We start from the raw sequence: 21,319 nt of genomic DNA, 5'->3' as shown, positions 1-21,319 counted from the left end.
GTCAAGCACGTCCTGCCGTCATGCCGTAAACATCAGCGCCGAGCTCTAAATACAGGCCGGGTTCCCAAGCTAGCCGCGCGCGCTAACGCAGGTCCCTATTAGGCTAACGAACGGACACTCGTCACGGACGCCTCTCCCCCCAGCTTCGGGAAAAGACGCCACTGGAACTGTAAACTGTCTGCGTGTGTGTCCGCTTGTGTCACCGTGTAAGCTGTATACGCGTGTGTGTGTCTGCGGCCGTCTTACGGGTGGGTGGGTGTTTGTGCGATTATGTACGCGTGAACAGCATCCTAGACAAGCCGTAAACATCCTGGTTCGCTTCTGTTTGCCGTAATAACCCGTAATCGTACACAGACGCTTTCCTTTAATTGGCCACAATTCTCCCAGACTCAATTCTCAGCTGTACTGAGCTCTGAGGTAGTGTGGGGGGGCAGAGCATACATCTCCACCAGTAAACTGCCTGTGATCACCCCAGTCAACACACTGCGTTCTCAGACTATTTGTAATCATTGGCCCAATGTCTCCCAAGTGTAAACTATTTGTAAAATACACCATATACTTGAGTGTCATGACTCTTTTTGAACAACCGATATGTGAACAATCAAATTAGAACAATTTTATATATAAATGAAGACTGTTTGTTTTTACTCCTGTTGGTGGGAGGATGCTGTCAGTGACAGGGGCAGTGAGCTATCTCTGAGATGCTGCCGAGGGTTTAGGGCCAGTGGCTCCAGCAGGGCTGGAGGTCAGCGTACCTCCAAGTGTGTTCTTCTCCAGGGTGGAGGCCGAGGAAGCATGGAGCTCTCCTGGCACAGGAGGCTGGAAGGGGATGCCCTGCTCCTGGGCACAGTGGGCCAGAGCGTCCATCAGCTCCTCCTGGTGAGCCAGCAGGCCGAGCAGGTGGGCGGCAGTGACGCTGTCGAAGGGTTTGGTGCTGGTGCTGAGGTCCAGTGCCACCCGGAGCAGCGACCTCATCCTGCTCGGCTCCTATAGGGCGAGGGACGCACCACGTGAGCCGGTCTGAGGACGCACGCACGCACGCACGCACGCACGCCCCAACCCTGACCCCCACACACTGAAGCACACTGTGTGAACCAGCTGCAGAATACACACATGGTCCAGTCCGAAGAGTTGTGGACTCTTGAACCTTCAGACCCATATCCTAAAAAAGCAGAGCCCAAAAGAGGAGCTCAATAATATATGAACATGCATGGGTGTGTGTGTGTGTGTGTGTGGGAGTAAGGTCCACATCTGGTCATGTGTGAGCGCTCGTGTTTGTGTACATGCATGCACGTATGTGTGAACGCATCATAATGCAACATGACAAAACCAACCCGTAGCCCAACGGTCTGAGGAGGCAGTTTCCGTAGCAACGTGGAGGCCAGCTGCTTGACCTCCAGGAAGTTGCTGGCGAGGCAGTACAAGACAGCCTGAGCGTGGGCGTGGCTCACTGTGTCCCCCAGTGCGAAGCTGGCAGGTCCTTAGGGAGGAAGAGGAGGAGGGGGGCATGGTCACCCTAGTACTGAATTAGAATCAGTGCAGAATTACAGCATCTTCAGCTACAAAGTAGTCTAAGGAGGTCCTTAAGCTGTATACATGTGGCTGGGGCCGAGGCTCCATTATTGCCACGGAAACCCTTCAGAATGGGAGGGAGTGGGGGCGTGGCCATACCTGTGGAGAAGGTGAAGAGGTCGGCCACCAGGCCCAGCAGGTGCAGAGCGGTCAGGCAGGTAGGGAAGGAGGCCCCGGGGGCCAGCACCTCAAAGAGGGTCTCACAAAACCAGTGCAGGAAGTCCTGGAGCGTGCATACACACACACACACACACACACACACACACACACACACACACACACACCAGTCAATAACCCACTGTCCTTATCTACCATTATTTCTTCTACTGCACCTGCTGTCAACCTGATGACCTACTGTGATTTTACACACAAATAAACTTAATATTTAATAATGATACACTACAAATCCATAAAGCAAATTTAAGATTGACTCCTTTTTCCTCCACTCAGACCCCACAAGACGATGAGACATGGTGGGTCTCCAGTGAGCTGCTGTACCTGATACATCTCCAGTGTGCTCCGGTCCCCTTCCTTCACTGCTGTCTCACCCCTCTCCTGCCCCAGCCTCTTCTGCAGCAGCTGGGCACTGTCTTTCACCCTGCCCAGGAGCTGTGGGGAAGAAAACGTGACCAATCAGATCATCTCTACTACTGCTGCTGTCCAAGCAGAATCACATATGCAAATACTATACTTTTAATTATTGCAGAAAACTAAAATGGATGTTAGAATAAGAGGTGCCTTGCAAATATAACATCATGCCTGGGCCCTCCACTAGGGTGCGCCAAGAATGACTGACCTTCTTGAGCAAGCTGACTGTCTGCTGCCTGACCCCTGGTGATTGGCTGTTCAGGTTGGAAGGCAGGAAGTGACGAATCAGATCAATCTCCTCTCTGGAGACGGTCTCTGTGCTACGGTGACTCTCGCACACCAGCCCCAGAGCGTCCATCCGTACCTGACACCACAAACGCAAAGGTCACGCACACGTGATTTAGCACCTACATGTTCTCACGGGTCACCTAGAGTTCCACTTGTCAAGACCATGGGAACTGACCCAGTAACAGAGGGTGGATTTGACTTAATACACCTGAGCAGTTAGACAGCATTTTACTGCCATCGCCTTGAGTGCAGTTCAGAATTCAGAGCCCCAGGCATCTTTCAGATGACATCACCAGATGCATCACCAGAGCTTTCCACCCACCTGGTCATGTTTGTGCAACAGGGCCTGCTGGAGCAGAGAGTGGGACACCAGCCCACCCAAAAACCCCCCCTCAGCGAGGTGATCCACCCCGTGGGCCCGAGCCGCACGCAGACACGTCATCAGAGCCCCCAGTGCACCCCTACTGCCGGGCGAACCTGCAACGACATGGGAGTCAACATGAGAGACACGGCAACACAAAGAAACTGATGAGCCAACATGGATGCCACGAGCAACGCAGGAACCAAAGCCATGGCAAAACAACAGCAGGCCATAATTAAGAAACCCGATACGTAATGAAATTTAGCCTGCTAATGTAGAAATCAAACACACCCCACGACAACTTGCCGTTACTGTTCACAACAGATTTAACTGAAATGTGTTAAGTGACCAAAAACTGAAAACATAATGGTGGCTAACCGCCCAATTACATGCATAACTGCATATCTTTACAATGCTAGGGCCAGGGTGTATGCAGGTTTTAGTGTGTTAGCGATGGGACCAAACCCAACAGAAGATCACAGACACACGTTTAACAAGGCCACACCGAAAAGTTCAATGTCCCGATTTTGCATTTTAAACAGAACGCTGGCTCAAGGAACCAGCTGACATTCCACAGACACAAACACACTATAAACGTCAACACTGGCGCTGAAATATGCTACAAACAGTGGTGAAGACATGATGTAATCACTGATTTATAGACTATTTCTAAACATTTTTGTACCCACGCTGTAAGAGACATCCTAAATGGTCAAACCCACGTCCTCAAAATAGACTACGTATAACCACACTGTTGACAATGATGTAAAAACAGGCTATATATCAACATTTTCAGACAAACAAGGGTATACATAGAGGCCATCTACGGATATCAATCGTGTTTACAATGTAAGCAAAGGCGCACATATAAGTTTCTATGTAGACCTTCTCTAAATGCACCACACATGCCTCAAATCACTGACCTCACACAAAAACATCACATCTCTAAAAAGATGCCAAGAAATTTGGGGGAATTGGTTTATTACTACATACCACACAGTTCAGGTGTCCTGAATAAACTACTGTCAGTACACAAAATATGAAATATTTATTTTCATAAATCAAACTAAAAATGGTAATTTATTTTTAAACAAAGCCAGCTAAACCAATGAACATGCTTTGCTTTTGAGTGGAGGGGAAAATAATGGTTGAAGACAACCCCAGAACATCCAGCCGTTCTGTTCTTGTGGGATAAACAATGCAGTGGGAAGTAAAAGGCGTGCTTGCACACTGGAATAAAACAGAACCCGAAGCAGCCAGCAGGAGGCGCTGGAGCACACGTTTACCTGAGGTCCCAAACTGGGCGTTCTGCAGGACCTGGACCATGTGGGCCAGACTGGCCGGGCAGCAGCGCAGAAGTTTGGGCAGCAGGTAATCCAGGATGTAGGTGGTCTGGTCCAGCCGGGCCTGGCACAGGACATCCAGCAGGGGCGTGACCCAGGTGCGGTTCCACTCCTCCATCCAGCCGGCCCCTGCCCCTGGCTCCGCCCCGGCCACTGCCTCAGCCCCTGACTCCGGCTCCGCCCCCGTCTGATCCCGCCCACTCAGCTGGGCCTTGTGGCTGACGAACAGCCTCTCCAGCAGGTCACCGGCGTGGGGGGCCAGGGACTGGTCGTCCATCAGGGAGAGCAGGCAGGAGGGCAGGGCGGGGTGGAGGGCGAGCAGGCGGCCGGTCCCCAGGTGCTCCACCAGGCAGGCCAGCGAGGCGTACTTCCCCCTGACGTGCCACTCCAGGCCCAGGAGGCTGTGCGTCAGCTCCGTGACGAAGGGGTCGGAGGCGGGGTCGGGCACGCCCGCGCACGCCTGGTGCAGGCGGAGGAGGTTCCGGAAGAGGGCGCGGGTTTGGTGCCGGACCCCGTCCAGGGGGTGCTCCCAGTGGGCCTGGATGTGCTCCTGCAGGCGTCCCGGGAGCTCGGCCCTGCCCAGCAGGGCCTCCCACAGGCCAGAGGAGGAGGGCGCCCCCTGGAGGCCGTCCAGGGCCACGCTGCTCCACAGCGCCAGCACACGAGAGACGACCATCGCTGTGCTGGACTCCTTCACACTGCACACACACGCACATGGACACAGACACAAATAGATTTTGGTAAAATTAGCATTCACTGCTACTTGACAAAAAAAAAGATACAATGTGTGCGGTATAAGGCAGGGTGTGGTCAGGGCTGCAGTGTAGGATCAGTGTGTGGAGGTTACTGACCTGGTGTCCAGTGCGAGCAGCGCTGAGGGGATCAGCAGCAGCAGCCTCTCCCCCTCGGGCCCCAGGGGCCCCCCACGCCAGCTCAGCATGGCCAGGGCCCCGTGGCACAGGAAGAGAGACACAGCCGGGGGCCGGTCGCCACGGTACAGCCCTGCACAGCTCTCCTGCAGCCACACGGGGGCGCTGTCAGCTCCCTGCTCTGGACCGAGTAACAGGCTTGCAACCTAACAGCATGCAACAGACACAGACACAGACACACACACACACACACACACACACAGACACACACACAGACACAATCACTGCACTGCTGGTGTGATCAAATTGTACACAGGCTAATTCATCCAATGGAAAAAGGCAACAGCTGCCCAAGTAGGAAAATGTCTCATCACAGTTTATAAGTGAGTGAATCAGCACTGAGCACTGGGCCAGAGCACTGGCCACTCACCACTTCAGCCACTTTGTCCCCACTTCCCAGCATGCACCTGGTCAGGAGGACCACCGCCATTCCAGCTGTGCTCTGGACAGTCTGCACGAACTCCTCTGAGAGAGAGAGAGCACAGAGTTCAGCTGGCTGGATTCAGCCTCCTGCATCAGCGGTGACAATGCCTGTCTCCAGAGAGTAACAGAGTGCCAGTAAACACGTTACAGGCCTGGAGCGCACAGCTGGTGGAGCTTAAGTGGACTCAGCCTGCAGTCATTCCTTCCCAACATGCACGTCAGGGGGAAAGTCCCACATGACACTGCATTTCAGAATTTAACACGTGTTCGTATCCAGGGCTTATACGTAATCCATCTATACTGAGAACTGAACCTACAATCTTTGAATTCCCACATTTAAAAACCTAGGAGCACACCCATGCATCGCAATTACAAGATGTGCTTGTAAATTAATTTTCTAGTGGGCACACACATCAATTTTCAGGAGCAAATGCTCCCAGAATGGGGGCACAGTAGAGCCCTGAGACACTGTGGCCCTCCAGGACAGCAGCTGCACAAGCCTGCTACAGGACCTGAGAGAGAGGAGGAGCAGTCCTGCACAGGCCAGAGGCCATCATACCATCGGTGAGGATTCGGGTGTAGCAGGCGAGCAGGGCGTTCAGCGTGTCCCGGAGGGGGCAGGGTGAGGGCGGGGACTCGGCCAGCAGGGCGGCGCTCACGGGCTCCTGGGACCGCTGCACCACCAGCATAGAGGCCTTGACTGCAGACAGACAGGCCTGCATGACCTGAGCCTGGGCCACGTGACGGCCGGCCAGCCCGCTGCGGGAAAGAAAGGGTTAACACGGGGAGAAAACAGGCGGCGACGCAGGATTCTGCAGCTCTGGCGGTAATCCACGGCACACTCAGTAAATCCCACAGTAAATACGGCTCTAAAAGTAGGGGGGCATGGTAAGGAAATTCTGGGGCCGATATTTGGCCATACTCAATTAAAATAATCTTAGCATACCAGTAAGCATTGGGGCAATATCAGCAAGTTCATTTTCAAGCTATAGTCAGCTGGTACGGATACAACCCCAATAATATTGTGTATCCCTAACCAATGCAGAGGTGTTGCAGAAGGAAGCAGAAAAAATCACTAAGTTAACCTGGAATCTGGTGGAACGTTTACCTGTTTTGCTGGAGGTATTCACACAGGGCTTTATGAAAGAACTGCAGCACTGGAGAGAAAGGGGGAGAAGACAGAGGCCACTCAGTCTGAGAATCTGCAGGGAAAATCATACAGAAGCGCACTGCCCACATACAGTGCAGAACAGCTACTGCAGGTGGGAGAGTGTATTTCTGGGGGGGATACCACGTTCCTTAAACAAGAAACTCAAGCGCAGACGTGACAGTGGTAAGTCATGTAACGAGAGGAACGCTCATTCAACCTCCATGTATCTTTTTCACAAGGACAAAATGAGTGTGCATGAAGGTTGAAGGAAAAGTGTGAAAAGGCTATATGCCAGATAAGAGACAATTATCACCTAGATTACACACACCATACAGACACAATGTCATCTCAAAAATCAGGAGGATTATTCCAACCCTTATAAAAGATACTCAGACAAGTGACAGACAGTATACTATGAAAAGCCTTTATTACAAAAGACAGACTCACCTTCTGTTAGTAAAGTGTGAATGCAACGCTCACCTACGAGGAAAGAGAAATTGTGATTTTGCACACAAATTTGTTTCAAAGCAACAGCATGAAAATATTAACTTGAGATGACAGCAACTGTAGCCATGTATACAAATATTTCAGTTTGTGGCCAACTGATGATCATTCTGTCTACCACTAGGTGTCAGTATAACCCTACAGGATGTGCAGTTGACCCTTCCAGCTGCAGCTCACAGGCTATATTGTTGTCTACAAGCACCGCAAGCGTTAAAACAGCTATTTGTTAAGGAATGATTTTATTCTATATTTCAATATATGGCATACGCTATATTCACCGATATTTTAAGGGGCCACAGAAAGTATGTTCTATTATGTCAAATGTAGGCCCAAAATTCTGGACCCACTGGTTTAAAAACCTTACGACAGCGATTTAAAGACAAGCGAAGAGTTTCAGATAATACCCATCAGTGCACAGGTAAGCCCATCAGGGCCGGGGACCCTGCTGGAGGGCGAGGGAGACGTACCCAAGGGGAACCCGTCCAAGCAGGAGGCGAGTGTGTCCGTGAGGTGGGGATAACGCTCGGGCCCCGCCGAGGACAGACAGTCAGACAGACAGGCTGACAGACGGCTGGCCGCTTGTCCGTGCAGCCAGGCAGGCACCGAGCTCAGGGTGCTGAAGGAGAGAGAGAGAAATAAAAAGGGAGAGGGAGAGATAGAGTGCTACAGGAAAAAAACAGTGAAGGGGATAGGCTCAGCAGGGAGATGAAGAGCAACTACTTCTGAGGTAGACAAACTGGCTGTGTCCGAATCAGCACACTTGCCTACTACAGAGTATATAAGTTGTACAGAAACACGTAATTATTACTCCTGCATAGTAGGCAAGTGTGTGGATTCAGACTGGGCCACTGCAAGATGCTCAGTGGTAAATCAGCTATGCCAGCATGCATCTGATCTCACTTCGTCTCAAACTCAGTGTTGATTTATCATCGAGTGTTTCAGTTTGTAGGGAGCGGCAGAGGGAGGCTGCTAGGCCTACCTGGCCACGGCCCTCTTCAGGGGGTTTTTGGACTGCAGGGAGGTGTACATGACAGCGAGGGTGTCCAGACAAGAAAGGAGGAGCCCGTCTGCCGGGGAGGGGCCTTCACTCAGCTCCTCCAATAGGTTCGCCACCTTGAGGGGGGAAACAGTGGTCAAGACAGGGCGGACCTGCAGAGCAGCAACTGCGCAGTTCAGCTGCGCAGACTGAAAAACGTGTGTCCTCCTGCACCAACAGAGGCCAGTACAGTGATAAAACAGGTCTACGACCCTGATTACATCATAATTAAGACATACATCCATCCAGCTATTAGTGCGTTAAAGAACCACTGGACTGCAGCCTGTACTGGGCCCTGGTTAGATCCATTTTTAAGTGGGGGGGGGGTCTTCAGCCAGAGGCACAAGGTGGTCATTTCAGGAGACTTAAAATTTGAGAACCCCTTACCTAATTTACCACAATCTCCAAAACATGTATGATTTTTTGTGTGCTGGCCTTTGTGCACCCCTTGCCATGCACGAGGTCACATGGCACAGAGTATTTCCTGAGCCAGGTTGTGACTCGAGTATAGGAATGCATCTAACCTGCCTGCTCTCATGTTTGAACAAGAAATGTTATCTCTAGACTACAGGACCACTGTCTCCAAAGAGACTTCATTCAACCCTTTCTTCCATCATTTCCAACCCGTTTGTGGATAAAACATAAAACACTATGTTCAAATTGGCATGAAAGTTTTTTTTTTTGGAAGCGGACAGGTATCAGGTGGAGGGGGGTCAGCGTTTTGTGGTCAGCACACCAACCTTCTTGACCTGTTGGATCTGTAGGACTGGGTCGGTCAAACGGAGACAGTCTAGCAGGTTTTGGGCAAGTTTCTGGGCCCCAGGATCCCCATCGACAGAGAGGGAGGCTGAAGTAAAACAGAGAACCTGTCAGTTTAACAGATGAATACAACATACATCCAGAAAAGCTTAATATCAGAGAGGCATAACAAGAGAAAAAGAAGCTAATGGCTGCTACTGTGCTGACATTAGTTGTTAACATAGTATGTTAAAAGAACGTGAATTTGAACTATCTGCTCTTGTTTTGTCACATATGCGAATAAAGACTGACACTTGCCTGTCAGTTTCTCCAGCGTTGCTCTGTCCAGAGCAACAGTCTCCACTTTAGCGGTCTTCTTCTTGACCACCATGGTTACTGGCTGAGCAACAACAGCAAACGGATGGGGAAATAACGGTCACGGTTATTGGCCTTAACATCAAAGGGACCAAGAGCTTTTGCTGCATTACTCACGCTGATAAAACAAACGTGGCAGTAAGCTTGTCATCCATCTCTTTTCCCATCTAAAATTATGAGCAATTCCAGATGAGCAGTTTCCTGCCCGGTTGTGGTCGCGTTCCACATGAGTTCCTCACAGGATGAGTAGCCCGGGGTAAGCGGAGAGTGGGTGCACAGAGCAACCAGCTAACTAATAACAGCCATGTCCCAGTTATCAAACCATGGAACCCTCTAAGGGGTTGCCAAGGCATTAAACTGGTTTTTGCGTTATCGGCATCTAAGATAGCCACAAGGCACGTTGCTTTGGTATGTACAGGGAGCTAGCCCTAGCACAACACACTAATAGCTATGTAAATAACCAACCTTACCCACGTTTGTTAGATACTTCACCAGCTCGTAAACAAAACAAGACAACGGATTATTTGTAAAATACGTTTGTTTACTCAGTGTAGCTGCATAACAAGACAAACTAAACAGCTAGCTTGCTAGCTAACTTAACACATAAAAAACAAATGAATGGACTTCCAAGTGCCAAGTTAAATCGTACTGTTTGCCAAATACCAAAATGCCTTTAGCCACTCACCACGATTATTAATGTAGCAATACAACTTCAACTATTTAGTAAACAGTTTTACAAATATTCAACAATTTGAAACAACATTCAGCTGAAGGTTTTTCTCTCTAAGAGCAGCAACGACACGTGTGGCACGTCAATTCCGGAGATTTTTATATGCCCTCCTACAGAAGCGAATGATTGGACAATTTAAGAAGTTCTCTTCTTTCATATGTTATACGATGTGTCGGTCATACGACGAAATACTCCTTGAAAATTTGAATAGCCGCTCCTTATTGCTCTGTGATGGGACAGAAGGCTGAGGCAACACGCCCCCCTTTACCCGCCCATTTCTAAACTGGGACACATTACTGAAAAAAAGAAACTTTGGGAAAAGCGAAGAATTCCTCGATTTTATTCCACAATGAGGTTAATAGAACGGGTACAACTGAGCAGCATGGAAGAAATTATTCAAATGGAGTAGGACCCGTTTTTATCTTTTCTTTTTATCTGCTATTTGCTGGGTAAGAATTATGTTTACATCGTATCTGATGTGGTTCTGTCTGTTTTCAATTTTATTGAAAAGATAAACTTTGTCCACTTTTCACTTCGTTGGTGTGCTTCAGGAATAAAACGAGATTGTCATAGGCTACATGTATATACATCCAAAAAATTCTAATTAAATAGTTATATGAACATTTGAAGTTTTGATGGAAACATTTGAAGTGTTTGTGTAGTTGTCAGCGGGGAAGAATCTAATGTCTAAAGTGGGATATTTCTAGCCTTATATTGCAAGCAGAAAAATGCGTTTTAAATCCCCCGATAGGCTTTTAAAATTAACTTTTTGAATGACGGCATTAATTATATGTTCACCCTTCTAATTACTTCTCTGGCTCTTCCGTTTATAACAGTAATTTACGACTGTCACCTTTACTGTGTATTTATCAGGACACGCAAAGTATTGAAGAGGTACATTCTGAAACGGAAATAAAATTAACTCGTCATAAAATACCTAGCGGGTTCTGTAGCTTGACAGTTATTTGCTAAATTACGATTTTGTAAATTTGCCGTTACAGTGACAGTCCCTTGCCCGTAGCATGCGTAAAGGAAATTAAATAAATAATTGTGCATTTCAAGCCAGTCGCTTGTTTTTATTTTATTTTTTAATTGGGGTTATTCATACTGGCTGTATTCCAAAGGTGAATTAAGAGAGAAAGTCTAATGGAAATGTTGATTGTTGAGGCCTAAGGAGGGAAATTAGGAGGGTAGGCCAAATGGATATACATGCTGTCTTGATGAAAGACTTCTGTAATACACCGAAATGACCTCCTGAGACCTGGAAGAAGTATTTTAATTTTTTACACGATGTAAGTGTCTTGGATGGTGAAAACATTTTGCAGTGAAAATATCTTTTTAAATATATGTATTTTTTTATTGAATATCCCTTGGCTTGTAGTGTAGGTTTCACTATAGTAGAATATTTGGTTCTTGAGATGAAGACCTGAGGAGATTCCTGTCCCTCATAGGGGACAAAAATTAATTTCCTGGTCTTAGGAGGATACTGAATAATGGCCTGGCTCTTGGATTTGCATGAATGACATCACACTGGCAGCATCTACTCAGCACTGACAACAGAAATCAATGTATTAAAATAATGTTACTTCTGGTTCTACACCATTGTCTAAGACAATAAATAGTCATCTACGAATTGTCCCTTATACTGTATCATTGTCCATTTCTTAATTTTAGTCACATGATGCAAGTAGTTTACTGCTATCATTGTGCATATACTGCATTACATGTCCACGTGTGTGTGTGTCTGTGCAGTGTATGTATTATGAAATATAATATTTATATAGGCCATTCATATGGGATGCCTTTTTTAGATGCTCTGGGTAGTGTCAGAAAAATATTGTGGCCAGTATGTATTAAATGTGATGAAATGTATAAAATAGTGTAAATTGTGGTGAATCACTCATCATCCTCTCTGTTGTGCTGTGCTCCAATGCCCTGGTCAGACTCACAGGAAACAGTAGACAGATAAAGAGACAGTGTCCATCACTCCGAGTGAGTGTGTGAGAGAGAGAGGGAGAATGGGGGAGGAGCATGGAATGGAAGGGTAAAGGAGGAGAAGGATCCAACCACACTGTGGGTGAGCAAGGAGGTTTTGGAAAGAGAGGGGTGCTTCTGGTTTGATGGGGGGTGGGGTGGGGTGACCCCATCCATTGGCCCTCACTGCCTGCTGTGCTGGTCACACACTCATGAGTAAATCACTCACCTCTACACCTGGAGTGTGGACCGAGCACAGTACCCCCCCCCCCCCCCCCCCCCCCCCGCCCTTCCTCATCTCAGACAGAATCACTGCTATGTGGAATGGCTTTGATATATGAAAGGTCAAGTGAGGCCACTCTACTGCAGATTTGTTGGAGATGGGGGGGGGGGCATTTTAGGATCATTTAGGAACTATTTAGGATCAGTGTTATTTCAAGTATTTTATTGCTGTTCATCGTAATGATGAGAGGGGATTGGTTTGCATTCTAAGAACAACCAGGAGTATTCCTGCATCTCAGTGCTTTTCTGGTCATTTTCTCTTTTTGGTGCAGCTGAGTTATGTCTGTTTTTCTGCAGCCTTTTACCCAAGACAAAGGGTGTAGCTCCAAAAAAATCACATTGATTTATAGACCTTTAAAAAATGAAAATTGCATGGTGGAATGTTTCACTGCCCAACATTCTACCACATGTATGTGCGCATACACACACACACACACACACACACACACACACAGGACACTATTAAACCTGTGTCCAGCCTACTTTGTTAACCTTTACCATTCCCCATGTGTCATATCATTCCTTGTGATAAACTATACACACAATAACTAACCTCACTATAGGTACCCAGTAATATCATTCTCATCAACAAACATAAAGTCCTTCTATATCCTCCTGATACACAGGAGAATTGCTGGTCTTGGCAGGAAATTATACTGTACCATTGCTGTGTAAAGTACTTTCAAATTAAAAGTTATAATTCTCATCATTGCTATATCAGTGTAAACCTGTCCTGAAACACCTTTTATGGAGAATAACAATGAGCACTGTCTGTAGTGAGATTTATTCAGATTTAAAATCCTGGATTTGTTTGGTTTGTTCTTATACGCTGTGTAAACTTTACAGCTGCTTATCACTCTAGGTCTCTCAAACAAAACTGATTTTAATCTCAATAAGATTGACCTTGTTTAATAAAGGTTAAATGAAAAGTAATTAAATAAAAACATCTTCTTGCATCCAAAACAACCATTGGAAAATATGCAATTACCCTCCGCACATGTTTATGTTCCCTTTGTGTGCAAGCCATGACTAATGAGAGGTTATTTCAACAAAATCTTTCTCTCCTCATCTTGTCCTCTCCCCATCCATCTCCCCCTTGTTTTTCTCTCTCTCATTTTGCTGTGTTTTTGATGTTTCACTGAAAATTGGTAATATGCTTGATTTCTGTGTGTTTTCCTGTGTGTTGATGTATACTCAGGGAACCTTTTGGTTTCTGTAAGCGGTACACTTCCGTTGCAAATGTGGGTTTTGTTTAAGAACAGCGGTGGAGGACCCAGCTATTAAGGGGGGCCACTGGCTGTTGTGGTGCCCACTCCTGTCCTGGTACAGGTTTGAGGACACCCGTGATTGGTGGTGGTGGTGGTGGTGGGGGGGGGGGGGGGGTGTCTAACCCCCCATGTCTACTCCTCCTCTACCCCCCACTGGGCAGGCCTCCTGTTTCCCCCTCTGAGTAAAAACGAAAACACGTGTGGAATGTCCAACTCTCCCGCCGACTGTCCCACCTCAGGGCCTACCATTAAATAAAGTCCTGTACACTGCACACCCCCTTTCCTGACCTCCATACCCCTTGTGCATTGGTATTATTTACTGGCACCCCCCTCTCCCTAATATAAACTGGCACCAACTGCTCTGTAGAGCGCCACCTGGTGCCTGTTTATATTATAACGTGGGCAGTAATTGCATCGTGTCACCTTCTCTCATTCTTGCGCTCCATTTTTCTGTTTTTCTGTCTCTCAGGGGGCAGAGAGTGAGAGAGAGAGTAATGGCGGAAGGTGAAGAATGCGTGGGACAGGGGGACTGGAAGGAGAGATGTATCACCTTGGAGACCCAGCTGCTCAAGTTTCGGGTTCAGGCCAGTAAAATCCGGGAGCTGCTGGCCGAGAAGGTAGGCCCCTCCCACACACGTGCGCGCACACGAAATTCCGTTGTCCTTTTAAAAATTCAGAGGAAAACAAATGTACCAGCATGCTGTTTTAAACCCTCACAGCAATTCACTGACAGACCAAAAACCTTTCAGCCTACACTGTCCCCATCAGATTGCCATGGTTTGTTTGTTAATAAACGAGTGGGAACGTTTAAATGGTGTGTGGTACATTCTGCCCTCTTCTTGCGTAACGTTTTACCCTGTGCCTATGCGTGGATGTGTAGTTATTGCTTGTGGGTTTGGATAGCGAGTGTTTTTTCAACACGTGATTTGTCTGAGAGATGATTTTATGATTGCTTTTGGGCTCTGCTGGTCTACAACCAAAATCAGGGACATGGTTTCAAAGCAGGCGTTTATGAGTCCCATCTTTTCTGTCTCTCCCTCTGACTCCTCATTCCTTTCTCCGCGGTGAAGATTCGGCTTCATCCTGAATTAGCTGGCATCTGTATTAATGTCAGTCACGTGGGCTTTGAAGTGTCAGCTCAAAGATGAAGCGGCGATAATGAGATAGTGCTTGTTTTCTCCTGAGGTGGCCTTTCTTAAGCAGAGATAATTCAGCCCTTTTGCCCTTTTGTGGTTTGTGTTATACAGCATCACTTCTGGCCTAATCATAGATATTAAAGACTAACTAGATGATCAACCCCATTATTTTTAACAGTGGAAATTCTCCCTCCCTTCTGTTGATGCCCAAACATTCCAATTTGATGGACATTGTTAAGGGGCATGACCAACTACATTACAGTTTCACTGGGTGTTTGGAGGCACTGTTCACTGCTGTTACTAACCAGAACCCCTGTAGTTAAGAAAGAGGAAAGGCAAAACTGTCTGCATCACTGAAAATGAGAAACATAGTGTTAGTGTGAATCTGAGCAGAGATGTGCACATACGACTTATGAGCAGACTATCTCACCAGGGCCAGGACCTGCTCTAGGGTCCGTGAACAGAGAGGTGTGAAGAGAGGGAACGGAACCCACGTCGTGAGAGAGGGAGGAATTGGAGGTGGAGAATGGTGGTGAGGGATGGATGAGGTTAAGCAGAAATGATAGAGAATGATAGGTTAGGAGAGGGGTAGAGGGTCTGTGATATTTGGAGGGGGGCATGGAGAGTTCAGCAGGGGCAGGAGAAGGAGGGGAAGGAGTCAGAGTGAGATCCCCCAGCCTGTGCCTCTGTGACTGGGCCAGCTCCTGCAGTGCATTGGCCTAGTTCAGCGGCCTGGTCTCCTGGGAACACTGATTAGAAGTTAATGCAAACAGTAGGGTGACTGTGGGGTTCCAAAGCAGTGCATTCTGGGATGGGGTAAACTCTGGATTCTAACAGCCAAGTCGGGCCAAAGTGGTTACTCAAAAAATCTACTTGTGGTGTTTGTTTGTGCCCTTTACTGAATGTGTGTGTGTGTGCGTGCGTGCGTGCAACATATATGAATGCAGTCTTATCCACTCCCTTTGCAGTGAACCCTGTCCCAGCTGCCCTCTTTCAGTTGTAGCACTGTGATCTTGTAACCTGGGTTCAGGAGGTCAGAGGTCAAAGGTTAGGGAGTTCTGTCAGTCTCTCCAGGTGGCTGCGACTTCATTAGGGCCTGTCAGCCCCAGCCACACTGCATGAGGGGGAATGTTAATCCCCCCAGCTGGGTCCCGAGCACAACCAGCCAAGAGAGCCAAAATCCCTCCACTGCAGGATTTTGACCTCTGACCCCCCTCCTTGCAGGACCTCCCACTGATATGAGTTCATCAAACAAATATCCAGTCTCGCAACATCTTGTTCCCCCCCCCCCCCCGCCACCCCCAGGCTGTGAGTGCGTCAGACTCGTTGTTTTAGAAAACACAGAAGTACATGAGTGCTAAAAAACCCCCAAAATGATCCAAATACGCCGTCTCTGACTTTTATGGAATTATTGTATCCCTCCATATTAGAAGGGAACTACACAGGGTTCACTATAGTGCATTCTTGGTTTGGTGTGGTGTGCTGTCAACAGGGGCCTTGTGCTCTGGTTGGGTTTTCTCTGAACAGTGAGTACTGTGTGTCAGGTGAGAAAGACAAGGCTCTTTTTTCCTCTGTGCTGGCTGGTGTAGAAATACACACGGGGGAGTTTTGAGATGGGGGGGGTCTACTGTGTGCTGGAGGAAGACTCGAGGGTCCCCCTCAGCAGGAGGACTGTGAAATAGGAGGGGTCACTTTATAAAAAAGTCCCCAGCAACCCTTTGGAATCTTCACACATTCTTTTACTGCTCGTTTTTAAGTTTGTTTTGTTTGTTTTCTATTTTTAATTTTCCCTGACAAAGGCTGCCAGACAGTCATTGCAACAAAAAAAAAGTGTGTGGCTTTATATCTCAAAGACCTACTAAGGCTTAACATTCTTATAGTTTATAGCCATCCGCACACAAGAATGTTAAATGAGAAAGCGCCGCTCAGTTAGCTAGCAAGTTATGTGCAGTAACATTCATTGGAGCAGCTAGCTAGCTGAAGGGCTAATGAAGAGTATTATGTCATTTCGCTGAAAACAATGTGTTTTCATCGACAGGTCCTGTCCTTACATTCCATGCTAAAAGTTTCATCTTAAACACCTGAAATCACGTAATACTGGTCTATCGGTTATTCAAGTTGAGTCAGGAAAAAAAAGCAAATGGAGTGAGGGTTTGAAGAGAACAGGAAGAAGAAAAAGAAGAAGAAGAGGAGAGGGGGAGTGGAAGGAGGAGAAAATGAGCGCCGCAGTAATCACGGGCCTGCCCGGGGGAGTAGATTCTGGGGCTTGTAAACAGTGAGCGCTCCGCGCAGGAAGTGAGCGAGCGAGCGAACGAGCGGCAGGGCGAGCGGCCTGCCTCGCTCCACTCCTCTCCATGTTTGGTGAACGGCGGGGGAAAGTGGGTCATAAATCTGTTTTTTCTTTGCTTTCCCCCTTCGTTCCTTTTCTCCTTCTTCCTCCCTCCTTCTCTCTCTCTCTCTCTCTCTTCCCCATTCTCATATATGGCAAAGAGTTGAGTAATTTGTTGCTATCACTGGGGGTGGGGGGAGGGAGGGGGGTGGGGGTGTGGCCGTCTGTGGGACACTGGCCATCTCAAAGCCATCGGGGTGCTGCTTCAGTTTCACTTTTAAAGATAACATGGCGCTGTCGCCCACCCCCTCCGGCCCTCCCCGCTCCCTGCCGAGCATTTATACAGCCAGCTATGCAGTCTGCGGAGCGGACTATTCTCAGCCACTGCCTCAGACAAAGACTGTGTGTGTGAGGTATTTCTGCAGCTCCGTACTGGAACTCTTTCCATCCCACCCCGCTTGGCTTTGGTACGGGCTGAGAAAGCCCCTCTCAACACCAGATCAGCCCTGTGATTGGTTAGTTGTAAGTAGGCAAGAGTGGCTGAAATTTTGTCCCAACATACAACTATTCAGTGTTGAATTAACTACGACAGAGTACATTTTACTCAGGTGGAGTGTATTTAAGTCACTGTTGGACTCATGTAAACTCAGTTAGAGTGGGATTAACACCAAACATTTTACTGGGCAGACAAATGATCTGTAAACATTAACGGCAATGGCGGAACAGTTTGAGGGACAGTGGGTCTTTTGTGGGTGAGAAGGGGTGGCGGGTTGAATGGACACAAGACAGTGGGCCAGCACCCCCCCCCCCCCACCATCTGACCACAAAGCTTAGGGTTCAAAGATGGAAGTGGCATTTGAGTGGAGAAATGTGTTCTGGTTTAACGTTCCACCGTTCTTCCTGCCTGACACCGTCTGATTGGTTCCACATTTCGGCGGGAGAGAGAGAGGGAGGAGGGTAGCCAGATATACACCCCCCCCCCCCCCCCACCCATCATGCCCCTACCTAAGAGCGAGACAGGGGGAGGGGGGGAGGAGGAGGGAGGAAGGGGGAAAATATAAATATAGTTACATCTACACTCATTTATTTTAAGCTTTTCCATTATTAATTGCAACATTTATTTTGTTATGTTGATTTTTAAATGTGTTTTGGCAGTGCAATCTGTTGTGTTTGTCATGCCAGTAAAGCTGATTTAAATTTGGAGAGTGTGGAAAATTGAAAGCAAATGAGAGGAAATCAGAGAAAGTGGAAAAAAGTGGGAGAGGCAGAACAAGTCAAGTGCTGAGAGAGAAAGTATTGAGGCCTTTTGAGTCACAAGGGACTTTGCCAGAAGGAATTTATTCATTTATTCAGGTTTGTAATTTTAGTTTGAAAGAGTTTGAATTTTGAATGGTCACTCATTTTTGGCAGTCATCAATGTTCAACAAATCATGACTTTGGAATCACTGACATTCAGAATGGTGTAGATGTCACTGTCACACATCACCGCAATGTTGTTTCATGACTCGATGATCACGGTGAACCATCAGAAGACATTACCTGTAAGTTTGAAGGCAAAATGCCTGGAACGTTTTTGTTGTGATTTTGACAGACCTTTGGAACAATAAATACATTCTACAAGGTTTTGGTCACAAAGTTATCTCACAACCAAACAGAATGTGGAAGCAGAATGCTCCCAGCTGTGTTCCAGTAGGTTCTGTTCCCAAGCATGAAAAAAACAGGGATAAGTGAGTCTCAACAGGTGCATTCACTGTTGCCCATGCGCTTGCTGGACCCTGTCTCAAGTGAGCTGTACTGTGGTTATGTATAACTGCGTGTGTACGGACACATCCATGCATGCTGGTTTTGCTGTACTGGGTATAACTGTGTGTGTGTATGGACACATCCCTGCATACTGGTTTTGCTGTACTGGGTATAACTGCGTGTGTACGGACACATCCCTGCGTACTGGTTTTGCTGTACTGGGTATAACTGTGTGTGTACGGACACATCCCTGCATACTGGTTTTGCTGTACTGGGTATAACTGTGTGTGTACGGACACATCCCTGCATACTGGTTTTGCTGTACTGGGTATAACTGCGTGTGTACGGACACATCCCTGCATACTGGTTTTGCTGTACTGGGTATAACTGTGTGTGTGTACGGACACATCCCTGCATACTGGTTTTGCTGTACTGGGTATAACTGTGTGTGTGTACGGACACATCCCTGCATACTGGTTTTGCTGTACTGGGTATAACTGCGTGTGTACGGACACATCCCTGCATACTGGTTTTGCTGTACTGGGTATAACTGTGTGTGTGTACGGACACATCCCTGCATACTGGTTTTGCTGTACTGGGTATAACTGCGTGTGTACGGACACATCCCTGCATACTGGTTATGCTGTACTGGGTATAACTGTGTGTGTACGGACACATCCCTGCGTACTGGTTTTGCTGTACTGGGTATAACTGCGTGTGTACGGACACATCCCTGCGTACTGGTTTTGCTGTACTGGGCATAACTGTGTGTGTACGGACACATCCCTGCATACTGGTTTTGCTGTACTGGGTATAACTGTGTGTGTACGGACACATCCCTGCATACTGGTTTTGCTGTACTGGGCATAACTGTGTGTGTATGGACACATCCCTGCATACTGGTTTTGCTGTACTGGGTATAACTGTGTGTGTACGGACACATCCCTGCGTATTGGTTTTGCTGTACTGGGTATAACTGCGTGTGTACGGACACATCCCTGCATACTGGTTTTGCTGTACTGGGTATAACTGTGTGTGTGTATGGACACATCCCTGCATACTGGTTTTGCTGTACTGGGTATAACTGTGTGTGTACGGACACATCCCTGCGTACTGGTTTTGCTGTACTGGGTATAACTGCGTGTGTGTACGGACACATCCCTGCATACTGGTTTTGCTGTACTGGGTATAACTGTGTGTGTACGGACACATCCCTGCGTACTGGTTTTGCTGTACTGGGTATAACTGCGTGTGTGTACGGACACATCCCTGCATACTGGTTTTGCTGTACTGGGTATAACTGCGTGTGTACGGACACATCCCTGCATACTGGTTTTGCTGTACTGGGTATAACTGCGTGTGTACGGACACATCCCTGCGTACTGGTTTTGCTGTCCTGCGCTCGCTCTGAGACTGCGTGCCGGGGGTTTCTGGGAGAGACGTGGGAATTGGAGGCCGGCGGGTTTGTAAGATGTGGCCGGGCTTTGATGGGTGCCTGGCTACAGAGCCGCTTTGTGTGCCGACCACGGGGGGGTGGGGGGGGCAGGCAGAGGGCGGACCGAGGCTGGGTGGGGCTGGAATGCCTGGAATGGGAAGTCGGCTGGAAGGGGGACCAGCGGTGGGTTGGCCGGAGGTTGTGGGAGGGTTACGGAAGTGTTTCGCGAGGGTTATGGAGGGGTTGTGAAAGCATTGAGGAAGGGTTGTGGAGGGGCTGTGGAAGAGTTGTAGGGAGCTTGCAGTGAGGGTCTTATGTCTCACTACCCCTGCTGTTAATGCAGAAAAATAAACACCATGTCTTTAAAAGCTCCAGGGCTGCCCCAGACAGCAGAGCTCCTATCCTGGCCGTGAAGCCCAACACAAATCACTGCTGAGTGCAGTGAGAGCGGCGGTGTCTTCATGCTAATGCTGACCCTCCACTCATTCTCCAGTGAAAGGTCCAAATGTCTCATACTTCCTCAGTGAATTACCATTCAGTCAGGGTGTCAGATAAATATGGCCGCTTCTAAACGACACAGTCCTGAGTTCTGTAGGAGTGAATACTGAAGACCACTTAGGCACACTATCCTGTATACACACATGCACACAAACACACATGCACACACACACATGCGCGCACGCACACACATACACACACACACACACACACACACACCCACACCACTCTGACATGATGCTGTAGACAGTTTCTTCTTGAAGGGCTGAATGTTGCCAGCCACTCGCACTCTCTAATTAGTGTGTTATTCTCTGCCTGTCGCCAGATCTGTGCAGTGTGGAGGGCAGTTACATGTCATTTGTGGAAGGTCTGGTATGCTAAGGAATCTGTGTTTCTCTGTTTACCAGATGGTGCTCTGTGTGTGTGTGTGAGTGTGTGTGTGTGTGTGTGTGTGCATTTTTTACTGCATTTGTACACTTTTAGTAAGTAACGGTGGTCTAATAAAAAAAGAGCGAGAAAAGAACAGAGTTTGAGGCAGGCAGCCTAATTCAGCCTCTCCATGCTGTCCATGGTCTGCTCACATGGTGACCCTGGTCAGCTCATTGTGTGACTAGTTG

The 21,319-nt window shown here is 47.9% G+C and overlaps 2 protein-coding genes across 3 annotated transcripts in view; one reads left to right on the top strand and one right to left on the bottom strand.

Moving 5' to 3' along the window:
* thada (THADA armadillo repeat containing) overlaps positions 1-10,129 on the bottom strand; it is an 81,916-nt gene extending 71,787 nt beyond the window's left edge. The window contains exons 1-17 of one of the 2 annotated variants that reach the window (XM_035400864.1): positions 9,993-10,129; positions 9,251-9,332; positions 8,935-9,041; positions 8,138-8,271; positions 7,626-7,774; positions 7,102-7,134; positions 6,613-6,661; positions 6,064-6,263; positions 5,452-5,546; positions 5,004-5,227; positions 4,096-4,850; positions 2,771-2,925; positions 2,369-2,524; positions 2,071-2,181; positions 1,672-1,795; positions 1,335-1,480; positions 756-987 (exon numbers count right to left, since the gene is read on the bottom strand). In XM_035400864.1, the coding sequence (XP_035256755.1) occupies positions 756-987; positions 1,335-1,480; positions 1,672-1,795; positions 2,071-2,181; positions 2,369-2,524; positions 2,771-2,925; positions 4,096-4,850; positions 5,004-5,227; positions 5,452-5,546; positions 6,064-6,263; positions 6,613-6,661; positions 7,102-7,134; positions 7,626-7,774; positions 8,138-8,271; positions 8,935-9,041; positions 9,251-9,323 (2,743 nt within the window). In that variant the 5' untranslated portion in view covers positions 9,324-9,332; positions 9,993-10,129. Of the gene's footprint in view, positions 1-755; positions 988-1,334; positions 1,481-1,671; positions 1,796-2,070; positions 2,182-2,368; positions 2,525-2,770; positions 2,926-4,095; positions 4,851-5,003; positions 5,228-5,451; positions 5,547-6,063; positions 6,264-6,612; positions 6,662-7,101; positions 7,135-7,625; positions 7,775-8,137; positions 8,272-8,934; positions 9,042-9,250; positions 9,333-9,424; positions 9,969-9,992 lie in introns of those variants that run through there. The other variant, XM_035400865.1, reaches the window with a different exon arrangement.
* Positions 10,130-10,335: 206 nt separating this feature from the next.
* plekhh2 (pleckstrin homology domain containing, family H (with MyTH4 domain) member 2) overlaps positions 10,336-21,319 on the top strand; it is a 29,240-nt gene continuing 18,256 nt past the window's right edge. The window contains exons 1-2 of the mRNA XM_035399566.1: positions 10,336-10,486; positions 14,031-14,178. Coding sequence (XP_035255457.1) covers positions 14,056-14,178 — 123 coding nt within the window. The 5' untranslated portion in view covers positions 10,336-10,486; positions 14,031-14,055. The remainder of the gene's footprint in view (positions 10,487-14,030; positions 14,179-21,319) is intronic.

This window comes from Anguilla anguilla, chromosome 18 (assembly GCF_013347855.1).
Source record: "Anguilla anguilla isolate fAngAng1 chromosome 18, fAngAng1.pri, whole genome shotgun sequence".
Taxonomy (NCBI): domain Eukaryota; kingdom Metazoa; phylum Chordata; class Actinopteri; order Anguilliformes; family Anguillidae; genus Anguilla; species Anguilla anguilla.
The sequence above is the reverse complement of the archived record's forward strand: the minus strand, read 5'-3'. Positions and strand labels throughout refer to the sequence as shown.